At 38.1% G+C, this 18,473-nt stretch overlaps 1 protein-coding gene across 2 annotated transcripts in view; it reads left to right on the top strand.

The window, feature by feature from the left end:
• TENM1 (teneurin transmembrane protein 1) overlaps window positions 1-18,473 on the top strand; it is a 319,040-nt gene that overhangs the window by 136,298 nt on the left and 164,269 nt on the right. For both annotated transcript variants that reach the window (XM_087829353.1, XM_087829352.1), the window contains exons 9-10: window positions 10,870-11,055; window positions 15,591-15,737. In XM_087829353.1, the coding sequence (XP_087685479.1) occupies window positions 10,870-11,055; window positions 15,591-15,737 (333 nt within the window). The remainder of the gene's footprint in view (window positions 1-10,869; window positions 11,056-15,590; window positions 15,738-18,473) is intronic.

An 18,473-nucleotide genomic window follows, 5' to 3' on the forward strand; every position in this document is an offset into this window, starting at 1 on the left:
CTCATTGTGGTTTTAATTTCCATCTCTCTGATGATTAGCAACATTGAGCATTTTCTCATGTGTCTCTTGGCCATTCATATGTCCTCTTTGGCGAAGTGTCTATTCAGGTCCGTTGCCCATTTCTCAATTGGGTTGTGTGTCTTCCTCTTGCTGAGTAGTATGAGTTCTTTGTACACTTTGGAAACTAGCCCCTTATCAGATTCATCCTTGGCAAATATGTTTTCCCAGACCATGGGGTTCCTTTGTGTTTTGAGGCTGTTTTCTTTTGCTGTGCAGAAGCTTTTCAGTTTGATGTAGTCCCATATGTTTATTTTTTCTTTTGTTTCTCTTGCCCTAGGAGATGTATCAGTGAAAAGTCCACTACGTGGGATGTCTGTCACTTTACTGCCTATGTTTTCTTCCAGGATTTTTATGATTTCGTGACTTACATTCAAGTCTTTTATCCATTTTGAGTTTATTTTTGTGTACGGTGAAAGTTGCTGGTCTAGTTTCATTCCTTTGCATGTACCTGTCCAATTTTCCCAGCACCACTTATTGAAGAGACTGTCTTTACTCCATTGTATGTTCTTGCCTCCTTTGTCAAATATTAACTGACCATAATGTCTTGGGTCTCTGTTCTGTTCCATTGATCTATATGCCTGTTGTTGTGCCAATAGCAGGCCGTTTTGATTACAATGGCTTTGTAGTACAGTTTGAAATCCCGTAATGTGATCCCTCCCACTCTGTTCTTTTTTCTCAAGATGGCTGCAGCTATTTGGGGTTCTTTTGGTTCTATATAAATTTTTAAAATGTTTGTTCTAAGTCTGTGAAATATGCTGTTGGTATTTTAATAGGAATTGCATTGAATTTATAAATTGCTTTGGGTAGTATGGACATTTTAATGATATTAATTTTTCTAATCCATGAGCATGGTATATTCTTCCACTTGTTTAAATCTTCCTCTGTTTCTTTTTTCAGTGTCACGTAGTTTTCCAAGTACAGGTCTTTTACACCCTTGGTTAAGTTTATTCCTTGGTATCTTATTTTTTTAGTTGCAGTGGTAAATGGTATTGATTTTTTAGTTTATCTTTCCGAAAGTTCATTGTTGGTGTATAAGAATGCCATTGATTTCCGGATGTTGATTTTGTAACACATGAATTATTTTTAAGAACACTTCTCTGCATGTTTTCCTTTGGCTCTTTGTTTATGATTTCTGATTTTAGTGCATTTTGCTGAAAGAACGTAATCTGTATGATGCAGAATCTTTGCCATTTGTTGAGCCTTGCCTTGTGATCTATTGTTCGTCAATTTTGTAGGTATTGTGTGTGTTTTAAAAGAATATATATTCTACCAAAGAATGTATATGCATATATGCACAACCCAAAGACATGGACAGTGGTGGGGAGAGGGACTGGGGAGGGGGGTGGGACAGGGTGGAATGGGTCATTGGGAGAAAAAGGGACATTTGTAATATTTTTAAAAATAAATAAATAAAAAATTTTTTAAATTAAAATTTAAAAAAAATAAATAAAATAAAATTTTTTTTAAAGAATATGTATTCCATGTACACCTAAAACTAATACAAAATAATATTGAATGTAAACTATAATTAAAAAAATTAAAATTTAAAAAAATATATATATTGTATAGTCATAGCTTTGGGGTTCTTTATATATCCATTATATTAAAGTTGTTAATTCTACCATTCAGATTTTCTATATCCTCCCTAATTTTTTTATCTTCTTATAACTGTGAAATTTATAATTTGTCTTAGTACCAGTCTGTCAGTTTTTGCTTTAGATATATTGAAGCTCCATTTTCTTACAGGGTCTGAACTGTTACATCTTCCTGGTGAATTATTCCTCTTATCATTATATAATGACTTTTTATCCATAATAATGCTTTATGCCTTGAAAACTATTTTGTCTGATAATGTTATAGCTACACCAAGTTCCTGTGGGTTAGTAGTTTTCTAGAATGCCCTTTTCCTTTTACTACTAACTTTTCGGTATGTTTCAGCAAATCTCATTAACACAAAGCATGTAACTAGATTGCCCTGGCTGATTTGACTCAGTGGGCAGAGCATTGGCCCTCCGACGGAAGGGTCCCAGGTTCAATTCCAGCCAAGGGCTCATACCTCAGTTGCAGGTTTGATTCCCAGCCCTGGAGGGGCACGTGGGGATGGCAGCCAATTGATGTGTCTCTTTCACATCAATATTTCTCTCCCTCTCTCTCTCTCTCTCCCTTCCACTCTCTGAAAAGCAATGGAAAATATATCTTCAGGTGAGGATTAAAAGAAAGAAAGAAAAAGGAATGTATCTAGATTTTCTTTTTCACTCCATTGCAGAGTCTCTCTCTTTTAAATTGCAAATTCAATTTGTTTTTATTCACTGGGATTACTGACATGTTGGATTTATATCTTATAATCATCATTTGTGGGGTGTTTTCTTTGACTTTTTTCCCCTTTCTGCTTTTTCTTTGATTTACTGAGCTGTATTCAATCATTTTTCTTCCCCTCTTCTGATTAGGAAATTATATATTCTGTTTCTGTTCTTTTGGTCATTATGTTTAATTTCTTAACATTTTATTAAAATACAACATATTCAGAAAAGCACAAAAGTCGTAAGTGAATTCATGGTTCAGTGAATTATCCAAGTATGAAACACCTGTTAACCACCACTGAAGTCAAAATATAGGCTACTAACCCACAAAATCCTCCTTTGTGCCCCTCCCTAATTATTACTTCCTCCATCTTTCCTCCCCAGGTAATTATCCTAACTTCTAATACTTGCCTGCTTTCTGAAAATTTTAATAATGGAATCTTACCATATGTATAATTTTCCGTCTGAATTCTTTCACTCAACATTATTTTGGGGGTGAAGGATTTTTCCATATTATGGCATGTTACTATAGACCATCAATTTACATTGTGATATGCTATTTCTTTGCAACATTACCACAATTAATTATCTATTCTACTGTTGATGGTATTGGAGGTGTTTCCATTTTTTAGCTATTGCATCTAATTCTGCTATGAACACTTTTACACAGAGCTTTACGTGAACATTTGCTTGCTTGTACTTCTGTTGAATAAATACTGAGAAGTGGAATCACTGAGCTGCAGGGTATATACATAGAGCAAACTTTAGCAGAAAATGCCCAAGAATTTTCAAAAGTGGTTGTACCGATTTACACAGTCAACCTATAGTGTATGAGATTTTCTGTTACTGCACGTGTTCACCAAAACTTATTACTGTCAATATTTTAGATGTTAGCCATTCTTGCAGGTGCAGAGTGGTATTTTATTGTTACTTTATTTTATATCTTCCTCATAAGTAATGGTGTTAAGCATGTTTTCTTATGTTTTTGTGCATTTGGATATCCTGCTTTTAAAGTATCTCTTCTGGTCTCTTGCCCATTTTTCTGTTAGGTCAGGTGTCTTTTTCTTCTTGGTCTGAGGAAGTTCTTTGTGTATTCTGGATACAAACTCTTTTTCAGTTATATGTGCTGGGAGCATATCCTACCACTTATAGCATGTTTTTTCTTTGTCTTTTGATAAGAAGCTCTTAATTATGATGTAGTCCAATTTATTATTTTTTGCCTTTATGGTTAACATTTTCATGTATGGCTTAAGAAGTGTTCTCCTACTCTAAGATCAGAAAAAGGTTTTCTTCTGTTGCATTTTAGAAGTTTTGTAGGTATATGTGGTATAGGGGGTGAGGTAGAGAGGAAGTTTTTTCTAATGGATATTTGGTTGCCCATAACCATTTAATTTCAAACAGCAGTCACTCGCCACTTGCCTGCAGTGCCACCTTTTCCATAAATCAAGCATCCTTATATGGTTTAGGGGCTTATTTATCCTCATTGGTCTATTGCCCATGTGCCAATACCCAGTGTCTAAGTTAACATAGCTTCACAGTAAGCCTTGCTGTTAGCTAGAGTACATCTTCCCACTTATTCTGCTTCTTTCTTTAACTGATCAATATTTACACACATGTACAAACATACACACATGACACCTGCTGAGATGTTGATTGAGGTTGCATTGATCTGCAGAACAATTTGAGAACAATTGACATCTTTAATGTTGAATTTTTCAGTTCATGAACTTGGTATAGCTTTCCATTGATCCAGGTCTTCTCTAATTTCCCTCATAACTGTTCAGTTTTTCAGTGTAACTCTTGTAGACCGGTGTGGTCTGAAACTGTCCACCAGGTGCTCTGGCTCTGGAGACTCTCGGGAGGTGCAGGCCACGGTCTGCTGCCACCTGTGTCCTGCCGGGGGCCTCCCGGCATGAGCAGCAAAGCTATCTGCAGGTGGCTGCTACTTGTACTTGGCTTGGAGGTGCCAGCAAAAAGCCAAGCTGTGAACTCAGGCTGGCTGCCACTAGTGCTGGGCCTGGGGCCACTTAGCAAGAGGTACTGGGCATGCCGAGGCCAGATGCTGCTTGTTTGGGATTTGTGAGCCTTTGAGAGATTTTAGGAGAGTCCAAAGCATGAGCCAATACTGGCTGTTTGTATGGAAAAGCCACTGGAAGCAACTTGAGTGGGTCCACAAGTTGGGTGGGTGGGGCTTTCAGGGAATCACCAGGGTAGACAGAACAGTGTTAGCCAGGTTGATGAAGACTCCGATACGGCACCCTCCTGTGCCTGCAGTGGGAAGGTTCAGCAAAGACGCAATGGCTTCTGTCAGCACTTCTGTTTGGAAGGAAGCTGCCTCTCCAGCCCTTACCCAAAAGCCAGACAGTTCAGTTCCTCCCTATATGTCCCTGGTGCCTCTTGAGCTGCTGCCCCCGTGCTGGCGCCTTTGTGCAAACCCTTTAAGGGGAACACCTGTGACTCCAGCAGCCTCCGATTCACTCAGCTATACAGTCCCTGCTGGTTTTCACAGGCAGAAGTTATGGGGACATCTCTTCCTAACACTGGAACCCTAGGCTGAGGAACCTGGTGTGGGGCCTGGACCCCTTGCTTTTCAGGGGTAACCTCCGCAGCTGAGATATCCCTCCAGATTTTTATCTGCCACAAATAAGTGTGGGACCTGCCCTTTCCTCATCTCCAGCCCTCCTACCTAACTCAACGAGGCTTCTCCATTATATTCTTAGTTCTAGGAGTTACCTTCAGCTAAGTTTCAGGCAGTTCTGAATGATGGCTGTCCTGTAGTTCAATTGTAATTTTGATGTGGTCATGGGAGGATGTGTGTACCACATTTAACTACTCCATCATCTTGACCAGAAGCCATAACTTTTTAAATATATATTTGCTTAATATCTAGAGATCTTGCTAAATTCACATATTCTAATAATCTTTCTTTTGCTGTTTGTACATGCTCAATCGTACTGTCTGAACATGATGGTTTTTATTCATTCCTTGTCAATTTTATACATTTTTTTCCTTTTTCTTATATTATTGCACTGGCTAGGACCTGTAGAATGTTGTATAGAAATTATCTTAGTCATCTTTTCTCAGTTTCAATAACAGAAAACGATTTCAACATGTTTATTAACAATGATGTTTGCAAAAATAATAATGATGATGTTTGTTGTGGGTCTTTATAGCTAATGTTTATCAGATTAAAGTACCTTCTAGTCTTAGTTTGCTATAAATTTTTATCATGAATAGATGCTTAGTATTTCATTAAATACTTATTTATCTATTGAGATGATCATATGCTTTTTCTCTTTTATTCCATATATATGTCATGATTACATTGATTGATGTGCAAATGTTAAAACAATTTTACATTCCTAAAATACACACAAATTGGTCAGTAAATTACTTTATGTCATGCGATGCTAGATTTGTTGTATTTTGCTTAGGATTTTTGCATCCATGGTCATGAGTGAGATTGGCCTGTTTTGTTTTTTTAATAATATCCTTGTCAGAATTTTATATCAAGGTTTTGCTGGCCTCATTAAACACGTTGTTAAGTGTTTCCTCTTTTTCTGTTCTCTGGAAAAGTTGATTCAAGACTGGCAGTTTTTCTTCCTTAAATGATTGGTATATTTACAAGGCAAGTCATCTGAGACTGATCTTCTTTGTGGGAATAATTTTTATTGTGCAATAGGGTTCTTTAGAAACTATTTAGTTTCTATTTTTCGTTGTGTTTATTATTGTAAGTTCTATGAATTTGTCAATTTCATTGAAATTTTCAAATGTATTGACAGAATTGTTTGTAATATCCTCTTATGATGTTTTATGTCTGTAGGAACTGTAGCGATGTCATCTTTTTCATCCTTGATATTGGTTATTCAGGTCTTCTGTATTTTCTTCTTGATCAGTCCCCATCAGGGGCTTATCGATTTTATTAGCCTATACAAATAATCAGTTATTGCTTCCTATTGAATGTGTGTTCCTGTTTAATTGATTTCAGCTCTCATAATTATTATTTTCTTCCTTTTCTTTGAGTTTACTTTGCTCTTCTCCTTTCTTAGAATAAATGCTTGGGTCATTGTTTTCCAGTTGATTTTTCTTTCTACCTTTGAAATTTTCCTATACACATGGACTGAATGATATTACACGAATTTTGACACATGGCAACTTCATTCTTATTCATTTCAAAATATCTTCTAATTTTCATGATGATTTCTTCTTTGTTCTATAGTTTATTCAGGACTATAATGCTTAATTTCCAAACTGATGTGGATTTTATAGTCATCTTTTGTTACTGATTTCAAGTTTAATTCCACAGTGGGCAGAAAACATGCTATAAATAATTTTAATACTTTGAAATATGTTGACACTTTCTTTATAGCCGAGCATATGGTCAATATTTGTAAATGATCTATGTGCACTTTAAAATTATGTGTATTTTGTAGTTATCTATTAAATTGCTGTTTATGTGTCAATTAAATCAAAGTTGTTAATCATGTTCCTCAAAATCCATGTATTTTCTGATTCGTCTTCTTGCTCTATCACTGAATGAAAAGCAGTATGGGGAGGGCATTGAGGTCTCTATGACTGCAAATGTATCCTTTTCTCTCTTTTGTCCCTTCAGTTCTGCTTCATATATTTGGCTTGATGTTTTCAGTGTTGAAAATTTCTTAGCCATTATCTAGGCAAATATTTTTTCTGCACCTATGACACTGACAAAAGCTCTCCCAAGTCTCTGAGTCTTCCAGCTGCCTCTACCAGAATTGACAGACACTGCTAGAGGAAAAGCATCCGTAAATGTCAGACTCACCTCTCTGCATTTTCTTTTCCTCCTGGAACTTGGCCCAATATTCTTTCCTTTTTTGTGAACTGCAGTAACATCTAACAGATTTTAAAATATACTTTGTCTAGATACATTCATCAGAAGAGAACAGTAAAAATTTCTTAGGTCACAGTTACTAGAAACAGAAGTCTCCCTTTAAACTTTGATACGCATACTTGACAAAGTATCTCTTAGTCCTGAATAAAGCAGGCTTTAGAAAGATTTCGTCATCATTAATTTAGTCAATGCTTCCTTGTTATCTCTCTGGGATAGTAGATAGTTTATTAGTCTCCATCTCACTAATATTTCAGCCTTTTAAGGGTCCTTGCTTTCTGCAGGAGTTTCAGTCCAACTTCCCATCTTAAATGGTCCAAAGACCCCATCTCTTTTCCCTTTGTGGGTGTAAATAGCCCAGTCCCTGGTTATTACTGGCTATATTAACACCCTAAGGCTGCCAGAGGGTTAACTGACATGTTTACTTCTTTGGCTGTTAGCAACATTTTTTGCTTCTGGCACTTGAGAATTTCTGTTTTGTAAGCTAAGACATGCTGCTTTTAAAATTATTGCATTTGCATTATATTCAACATTTTCTAAGGGTTATATTGAGATGGATTAAGGATAGTCTAGTCTGCCATTTTGCTGATACTGTTCATCTAGTCTTAATACTTTATAAGAAATCACCAAAATGATACACTCCTTTAGACCTAACATTTTTAGTTGTATAAAGCAATAATGCAAAATGTTTGCTTCGAATTGTTTCAGTTTGCTCTGACCTGATCAGCTGTGACCAATTTAACTTTCTAATCTTAGAAAGGCCCTTTCAGTTTAGCTTTCAGTGTCTTGGGGAAGCCGCTAAGGAGAACATAGTTACAATCTCGAAGTTCACTACAAGAATTGAAATGTCAAATCCAGATTATCAATCAGAGATTCAGAACCAAGGTATAGAAAGGAGGTGCTATTTCAAGATTAACCTACTTGATCTACCATTTATTATTAGGCCAACCCCTCCTTTTTTGTATTTTCCGGGACCTGGACTTTTCTTACAATTTGGTGATCACGCACCCACGTTTCCAGTCACCGTTTTCATTCACCCCTTCCAATCTTGCTTTACAAAGACCGCTTAATCAATATAGCTTTTCCTAAAGTCACTCACTATTTCCAGTATTATACAGGTAACTACTCCCTTATCCTTGTAAAAGTGTCCCCGTTTGCCTTTAGTTACACTATGGTCTCCTGGATTTCCTCCTATCACTCACTGCCCTCTCCCTCCCACTCTCCTTTGATGGTTCCACCTTTGCTACCTTATTTTTAAATCATGGAACCTCAGAGCTCACTTTTGAGGCTCTTCTATTGTTTGTTCTTTAGGGTATCATCCGGTCTCATGCCTTTAATATCACCTAGATGCCAACGATTGCCAATTTCCTATTTCCAACTTAGTCCGTCAAATTCATATATCCTACTTCTTTTTTAAAAAATTTATTTATTTTTATTATTTTGTTGTTGTTGTTTAAAATATTACAGATGTCTCTCTTTTTCTCCCCAATGACCCATTCCACCCCGTCCCATCCCCCACCCCAGTCCCTCTCCCCACCATTGTCCATGTCCTTGGGTTGTGCATATATGCATATAAATTCTTTGGTTACTCTCTCCGGCTTCACCCACCTGCCCTCCTCCATCCCTCTGACATTCCTCAGTCTGATCTATGCTTCCATGTCATTGAATCTATTCTGTTCATCAGTTTATTAAGTTCTTTAGATTCCACATAAAAGTGAGATCATGTGATGTTTGTCTTTCTCTGCCTGGCTTATTTCACTTAGCACAATACTCTCCAGGTCCATCCATACTGTCCCAAAGGTTACGAGATCCTTCTTTACAGCTGCATAGTATTCCACGGTGTGAATGTCCCACAGCCTTTTTATCCACTCATCTACTGATGGGCACTTGGGCTGTTTCCAGATCTTAACTATTGTAAACTGCGCTGCTATGAACATAGGGGTGCATATATTCTTTCTGATTAGTGTTTCAGGATCCTTACAGATATCCCACTTCTTAATTGACATCTTCACTTGGCTATCCATATGTTATCTGAGAGTTAATCTGTTTCATCTTCCACCCTTATTTATTTATTTTTTAATCCTCACCTGAGGATATTTTTTTCCATTGCTTTTCAGAGAGAGTGGAAGGGAGAGAGAGAAACACACACACACACATCGATTGGTTGCCTCCCTCACACACCCCAACCAGGGCCGAGGGGAGAGCCTGCAACCGAGGTACGTGCCCTTGGCTGGAACCGAATCTGGGACCCTTCTGTCTGCAGGCCGACACTCTAACCACTGAGTCAAACCAGCCAAGGCCACCCTTATTCTTAATGGCAGCATTACCCACCCACTTGCTTAAGGCAAAACTTTTACTTTTCCCTTTCTTTCATTCCCCATATCCAGTCATGAGGAGGAAATCCTGTTGGATCTACCTCCAAATATATTTCACATCTGTCTAATGGCCCTAGTAGGTGTAAATATTACTTTCATTGTGTAGTTGCACAAGCAGAGATTAAGAGAGCATATTAGTAACTCGCCTAAGTGTACATGGCTTTTATGTAGAGGAATCCATTATTCTTCCAATGAGAACTTCGCTCTCAAAGAATACTTGGGAATAAATTAGTGAACAAATTGATCTAGATAGTAATGAAATCCATAACCTTGGCTTTACCAGAAGAATAATCTCTCCTACTGAAAAAGAACTCTGCTATCTATAGAATAGGAACCTTTGTTACATAGAAAAAGCTTAGTTACATGTAACATAGGGTAATGTGACATCATCACATGGCAATACCTCTTAATATATAAAACCAGTTTAAGAATTTAAGACTATGGAAGGTAGACAACTTGGCTTCCAGAACTCCCTTTGCATCCTTCAAGGATATACGGCCAATTATACCCAAAACCTGTTGCTTTAACCCCCTTTCTCCCCCTCCAGCAAGGGTATCCAATCAAGAAAAGGGCTTGCCGAGCTTTTATGTTAGCTTCTCTACTGTCATAACTTTATTAATAATCAACAAAAACATTTCTCAACAAAAAGTCAAGGGGACAGAGGAGAGAACCTCGGCAGAGCCATTATACACCTTGATGATACAAACTAAATATTGGGTGGCATTTTCAGATAAGAAGACTGTATTTTAAACAACTAAGAATCATTTTAAGTGCTTGAAATAAATGCAAATATTGTTAGTAAGTTCAAGGACAACAGTTGATTTATCACCATTGGCAGCTTTACCTTTTGTAGATGATGAAATTAATTAGTTATCTTTGCAATTTTAGAACGTCTCTTCCTTAATGAAGTTAGGGCACTACTGTATCATGTGTGTGTTTCCCCCCAATGACTGCTTCTAGTGCCGTAAAATCCCAGCAACATTATTTGCAATCTTAATGAATGTTTAGTGAAACCCACTTGACATTTTTTTGGCATTAACTTCATTTCTAAGCCTTGAATGCCATTATCATTTTATGAACTTCTCAAAATCAATTTGACTTAGAGTTTATTTTATACTTAGAGACTTAACTATCTTTTTTATGAAATTCCTTGTACGTTCACTCAAGTGCTGGAGGTCTTTGTGACATTTGGGTAGTTCTAATGTCTTTGGACATAGTAAATTTTAGTTTTAGTAGCATATGTGAGTATATCTTCTTTGAATTCCCACAGAGCTCTGTACCATGGAGTGTGGTAGCCATGGAGTCTGCTCAAGGGGAATTTGTCAGTGTGAAGAAGGCTGGGTAGGCCCAACATGTGAAGAACGCTCCTGTCATTCTCACTGTGCTGAGCATGGTCAATGCAAAGATGGAAAGTGTGAGTGCAGCCCCGGATGGGAGGGCGACCACTGCACAATTGGTAAGTACTACCATACTTTGAGTAAAGGAAATTGAATTAATTGGAGAAAAGCAGTCTAGTGAGTCAATCACCAGGCTTGTCATAAAATTTGAAGTTGAAGGAGACATGGAGGAGGAGGTTTAGCTATAGTTTGAAAGTGTCGTTAACTGGAAGGCTGAGAGTATCTTACTTAGTTCTTGTGTCATTTCCTTTCTTGTTACTTCAGTATTCCTTTTATTTTCTGCTTTCGAGTACTTTGAGATACTCAAATGAAAGGTGATACAATGGAATAAAGGGTCATCAGTTAATAAGAGAAGTGCTTTTGTTGTGAAGGTTAACATCTGCTGCCCACTTTTCCTTTTGAAAAGTACAGGTTGTGTCAGTTGAAAGCACTTAGAAGCAATTTCATTAAATAGGACGACTTTAGCAGGGGCCACTGGGTCATTAGGTGCTGTCTTTAATGTACATGAGGAAGACACTCCTGACCTGCCATCAGTAGAACATCTGTTTTGAATTGTTTATTGGATAGCATAGGGGGGTTGTACTGAGGCATCCACCCTCTGTCATCCCTTGTCACCAATTTCGCTCATTTTCAGGATGTTGCCTGGGAGAAGAGCCTGTGGGTGTGAGAAAGCTTATATAATCATAATTAACCTGTCACATGGTCTTCACCCTAGGAAAACCACTAATAATAATGAAGGTTTCCATTTTAAAATACATCCTTTTCCTGGAAAAAATATCAAAGCCCTTGACACAGACACATACCTGGCACAAAAGTTTCCTGCATATACAGAGGGACAAAGACGATTTCCATTGTTCAGCTAAGGAAAGTGGGTCACAGCAGAGCTCCAGTGGCAATCCATGAACACGCAGAAAATTCATGCAGAGTAAAGGCAAGCATGGGGTCTGGATACCCAATTTGTTGTTTGTGGGCTCCGCCCCCACTAGATTGCACTACAGCTTCCATTTCTAGGGCAAGGTATTTTGTTATAATGGTTGGAACCTGCCAATGTAATGTGTAATACAGATAATATATATAACATAATCTTAATAAACTGCATTACCACTGTAGTAAAGGCGCAGCAAGTCCTGTTCTGTGACTGTGGAGAATATTTAAGATTCATTAAAAAGGTGGTGAGGGGTGAGACTCAGATGCAGCTTAAGTAATTGCATTCCTGCACTACAGTAAGTTTATTGCCTCCACATAAGAAGATTTGAACATTGTTATGATTGCCCGGCTGTTGTGGCTCAGTGGTTGAGCATGGACCTAGGATCCAGGAGATCGCTGTTCGATTGCCGGTCACGGCACATGCCCAGGTTTTGGGCTCGATCCCCAGCAGGGGGCGTGCAGGAGGCAGCCGATCAATGACTCTCACCATTGATGTTTCTCTCTCTTTCTCTCCCTTCCTCTCTCTGAGATCAATAAAGATATATTTTTAAAAATATATTGTGATTGTTACTAAAGGTGGTTACTCCAGAACTTCCTCTTAAAGATACTGCTAATAAGAAGTTCTGGCTGGTGCTCTTTTACAAAAGTTATTACTGAAACGTAAAAATGCAGTTGTTATACTTTTAATGAAATATGACACTTTTTTAGGAAGCCTAATAGAGTTTCTTGCAGAAAAGCCATTAATATCTTTCCCACAGAAAATATGATTCCCAAACTACACAGGCCAGTGTACCAACTTCTGAGCTGCAGGCAGTCAGCAGTTCACAGTTTGCTGTTCTCCTTCCAGGCAACAGATGGTAAACCATTAGGACATGTTGTATAGCTTTGGTCTCCCAGAAACTCATTTAATCACTCTCTTCCCCCCCCCCCCCCCCCCTTTTAGCTCACTACTTAGATGCTGTTCGAGGTAAGATTTTTCTCACTGGTTTTATAACAGAAAAAATATTTTAAATGGAAAATGTGCATGTGGGAAAGGAAGGGTTGCTGTTCTGTTTTGTTTTTTCCTTTCACTTTTGACAATTCTAAGTATAATATTGTCAGGTTCATGCTATTATAGCTGGACTAGAAAGTATTTTCTTTTCACAACGTCCATTTTTTGCCATATTGTGTAATGGAAGGATAAGCAGTTTTAAGAGCTTGTTTTCCTTGTCTTTGAGGTGTTGTGTGTGTGTGTGTGTGTGTGTGTGTGTAACACATACAAATGATTATTAAATTAAGTAGGCTTAGGCAGACACTTGAACTTTTTCTTTCTCATAACAATAGAGCTCTAAGTCCACGTGCAGTGTCCTTACCAGGTGAGAGGAATGATCCCCTAGAAGCACTCCATCATCCCCCCCCCCCCCGATCTGCCTTTGATAGAGATAGTAAGGGTTTTTCTGTCGTATATCCTGGTGCCTTTCATTACCTCAGCCTCAGAAGGGTGAATACATTGAAAATTATTTCGAAATTCTCTTATTCTTTGTATAGCCATGAAAATGGAACTAGATAAATTCCTTTCTTAAACCTATATATATTCATCCTATACCACTTCTTGAGGAATATATATGTATACACACACACGCACAAACACACACACACACAGAACCTTGTGCCTCATTATGATGTTTCAGTCAATGACGGACCACATATATAACAGTGGTCCCATAAGATTATAATGGAGATGAAACATTCCTGTTGCCTAGTGACATCATAGCCAGCATGATGTGATAGCGTAAGTATTACTCACGCGTTTGTGGTGATGCTGGTGTAAAAACTTGCCCTGCAAGTCATATAAAAGTAGAGCACATACCATTGCAGCAGTAGGCTATGCCATCTAAGCTTGTGTAAGTATGCTCAAGGATGTTCTACAACAAAATTGCCTCATGGCACATTTCTCAGAACATATTCCTGTTATTAAGCAGTGGGTGACTATGTGTATACACACACACACACACACACACACATACACACACAGCAGTTGGTCCTCCGTATCTGTGGGTTCCACATCTGCAGATTCAACTAACCGCACATCGAAAATACAGGGTGGGGTAAAAGTAGGTTTACAGTTGTCCCTGCAGAAAATAATACAATAATTGATAAATAATAATAAAAGAATAAACTCTGTGTTTTGTGTACTCACAACTGTATAGCTACTTTTGCTCCACCCTGTATTAGAAAACAAAAATTCCTGAAACTTGATTCCTAAACAATACAGTATAACAACATTTACATGGCATTTACATTGTATTTGGTATTATAAGTAATGTAGAGATGATTTAAAATATATGGGAAGATGTGCATAGGTTATATGCAAATACAACACCATTTTACATAAGGGACTTGAACATCCTTGGATTTTGGTACCCCTGGGATCCTGGAACCAATTACCCGCAGATACCAAGGGACAACTATACATGTAATATTTTCATATTTTCTAGCAGCCACTTATCACTTCATTTTAAAGTTTTTCCTTCCTCTGGTCTATTGATAGTCGCTTGGAAAAACATTTGGAAGGAACACTGTTGCATCTGCAGATTTTTTTAAAAACAAAACATTTTCTTTTGCCCTTTATACTTATGGAATTTTCTTACAAAGACAGAAAATGAAAAGAATATTGATTGGACTGTCTCCAGTAAAACCCAGGTCTGGTCCTGTATGGCTACTGGAAACATTTCTAGAAGCTCTGTGCCTTTATTGCTGCCTCTGTTTGTCTGCCCACTGAACACTTGGCACATGCACAGTTGCCCTTTGGAATAACCTACCTCTGAACTACTGGTAGGAAGAGTAAGGGATCCCTGAGAAATCAAAAGTCTAACTAGAGAGCATCGCCAGTGTTTGTAGTTCATCAATGGATAGAAGTCATTTAAACATAACAATTTTCTCTTAACTAAATTTATCCAGCTATTCTCTAGAATTCCAAAAGTCTAAATTTAGCAGTCTAAATTTGTGCCTGTAGTAAGCTGAGCACTTACACTACAGGCACAATATTGTGCTAGCTCCTGAGAGACATACAGCTAAGTAAGAAAATCACTCTTTAGCCTTCAGATTCATCACAATCTTGAAGAGAAAAACTGAATTAGATGTAAAGCAGCTGCAGCATTTTTTATGGCACCATATGGGCAAAGACTTAATGGTAAGGTCTGAACTACATACCAACATGCCTAAGTCCTAAAGCCATGCATCCCAAGGAAAAAACCCACACAGGCTAGTAGTAGTTAGGGGATGTTTCTCTTCTTAGAAACGGCTGCCTTTTCCCAGCGTTTTGGCCATAACTACAAACGGTATCATCCATCCAGTTTTGATTGAGATGAGGAGATACATTTTTCAAAAAGAAACAGAAAACATTTTTTGTCCCCATCATAGTTTTCCTCGTGTCTGACCCAGAGGTTGGGAATTGGGGCTTGCATTGATAATGCTTAATTGGCTCCCCAAGGCAAAGCACAGCGGAGTGAGGGATAGCAGGTTCCCTGGGAAGTTTGGGTAAGCAAGTGAGCTCCTATTCCGTTTATTCACCACCGCATCTGAATGGAGCACAGATGATTAGCCGCTTCCCTATAGGGAGATGCAGCGTTGTTGGCCAGTGCCATTCTGATGTCTCCGTGATTGTTACTCTCTGCTGTCTTTTCAGATGGCTGCCCGGGGCTCTGCTTTGGAAATGGACGATGTACTCTGGATCAAAATGGTTGGCACTGTGTGTGTCAGGTGGGTTGGAGTGGGACAGGCTGCAATGTTGTCATGGAAATGCTTTGTGGAGATAACTTGGACAATGATGGAGGTGAGTCATTTATAAAATGTTCATATAAGAAAGGAATAGCCCAACCTCTAGCACAGTGACAACCAATCTGGCCAAGAGTGAAAATTACGAATCCTTAATATAAACAATATTGAGTTCGATGAGGTCATACTGTTTTTTAAATCTCAGTTCATTGAAAATTTACTGTGGTCAGGAAATACTCGGAGTTCTTTGCATTCATTATATATCTTTTAATCCCCATACCAACACTATGAGGTACAGGTACTATTTTCCCTATTTATAAATGGGAAAACTAATGCTTGGAGCAGGGATGGTAAGTGACTTTTCCAAGGTCACACAGCTAGAAATTAACAGAACCAAGATTCCAATTCAGGGAGATATGACTTCAGACTCGGTTTTCTTAACTAGTACAAACATGTTGCCTCCCATACCTATGGCATTTGCTGTATACCAAATTAAATCAGTGTGCCCATGTCCAAACTGTCAGGTGCTAGTGTAGCTTGCACTGTGCGGAATGTGAAACTGTTTTCTTTGTTCTTAGTTCGGTAGAGCTCTCTCTTGTGTCTCTACCTTTTAGTAACACTTTATACCTTTCAAAAGACACAGCATCAAGACGATTCACAGTAGACACGTTTATACGTGACTCAAGAGCTGCACATGATGTTTTATAAGCCCTATGTGGCTCCAAGGCCTCAGGGTAACCACTTGTGTTTTAGTCAAGCCAACAAAATCGCCTAATACTTTGTGCAATCAGGCCTCAAAACAGCACAAATCACCTCTGAATGAGCCTAAAACAACAAAAGCTCACTTTCCTATAGTAACTTTCGACTCAAGGAAACGTAAAATTAACAGAAAGCTTCCTCCCTAACTTCCGTGCGCTTGCTTACAGTGAAGTAGATTTTGCAGTTTGGCTCCTCAGTTTTCTGCACCGCTTGTACATACACGTTGTCGTTTAAATCCAAACGTGGGGTTGAAATCAGTAAGGCAGCAATCTTCATTTAAGCACCGAACTGAGTGTGCATTTCCTCCTTTTCTCGTCCTGGCTAGCAGTTTAACCTTAAAGTGATGTAAGACCTTAGGAATTTTATGTGGAAGAAATTTTGTGGTTAAGAGCACAGGGCTTCGAAGTTAGACTTTCTGGCCTCAAATACGAGCTCTGCTGTGTACTGCTGGCTCTACGATTTGGGCAGAGCTCATTCATGTGAACTACTTAGAAGATGAAAAACCGTGATGAAGGCTTGGGGGGGTGGGGAGAAGGGGTCAATGGGAAGAAAGGGGGACATCTGTAATTCTTTCAACAGTAAAGATAAATTTTAAAAAAGGAAAACAAAAAGAAAAGGCGACAGACTACACCACTCCCCTCACCCCCACCCACACACATACAGATACTATAAGCTTAGGATAACAGACCATTTTCCGACAGGATTGTTTACTACCTGTCTAAATTGAAGTTCTCATTTGAGAAGCTAGAGTGAGATTTTCAATTAAATGTTACACTAATCAATTATTTACTTGACTTTTATGGCCCTCCAAGACTTACCTTTTCCTTCCTTTACTTCCTTTGCATTATACGCCTCTTTACCTGCTGGGCCCTCTCCTGTACACCCATCATTCTCTGTCCATCATTGAAGCCCCAACTCAGGCCATATCTCTCAGGAAACCTCAGACATCCACCACCCCAGTCTCCCCTGGTGCTTAGCACATGTACCATACAGCCAAGCACTTAATTATATTCTGCCTATATGATTTTCTTGCGGCATGGAAGCATGACCCAGAGTCCATAGTTACATGCTCAATATAATCACGAATGACATTAGCTTGCTTGTATTGGGGCTTTGCTCTGTACAAGGCACTGTGCTGAGTCCTTTCGTGAATCATTTCATTTAACCCCCTGAGGCAGAACTACTGTTAACACTGCTTTACAAATTAGGAAACCGAGGCACAGTGAAGTGAAATAAGAATCTATAGCAAGAAAATGATAGAGCCAGGGTGTAAGCCTAGGTGGTCTGCCTCATTCCATACACGATTTGAGGTAGTAATAGAGGTTTCTCAGTTGATATATTGATTAAAAGGTTTCTGCTCAGAAAATACATTAACACTCTCTGTGATTATAATTTCTGGCTCAATTAGGGTTGAGCCAAAATACATTTCCTGCCTTAATAAAGTACAGCTTGATAAAAATAATTGAATATTTAATTATCAAGCATTTTATGGCCTCAAGGTCACCTCTAGGTAGCCAAAATGTTTAATGAATAAATCAGTTAAATATTAATAGATTAATGGATTATTAATTCTCAATATCTGTGGTATAGATAGGCACAAAAGGTATAGAAGATTTTGCTGAATGTGTATTGACCTCCGAATATTTCTTTAAAATTGTATATTTGTGTGGGAATCAAACATCCCATATGGGTTCAGTGTATTTTTATGATCATTTCTTTAGGGAGTATGAAGGGGAAGCTCCTTGAGAGTTTTAATTACCATATTTCTTCCCTTAGTAAGATTAAGATGGTATGGATTTTAAATATAGATTTGATTCTATCTTGAGATGGGAAGGTAGATTAAATAACCTCTGAAAGCCACATGACTAAGATTTTAGACAATAATTCCATTTTTATACTATTTAAATTGTATCCCAAAGAATACATTAAGTGTCCTTCATTCGGTAGTTTCAGAATTCATTTAGCTGACTATGACTAATGATTAATATTTGCATACTTGTTTGTGCATGTATGTGTGCACTTTAATTAAATCAGA

The sequence above is a fragment of the Miniopterus natalensis genome, chromosome X, assembly GCF_054644295.1.
Source record: "Miniopterus natalensis isolate mMinNat1 chromosome X, mMinNat1.hap1, whole genome shotgun sequence".
Taxonomy (NCBI): domain Eukaryota; kingdom Metazoa; phylum Chordata; class Mammalia; order Chiroptera; family Miniopteridae; genus Miniopterus; species Miniopterus natalensis.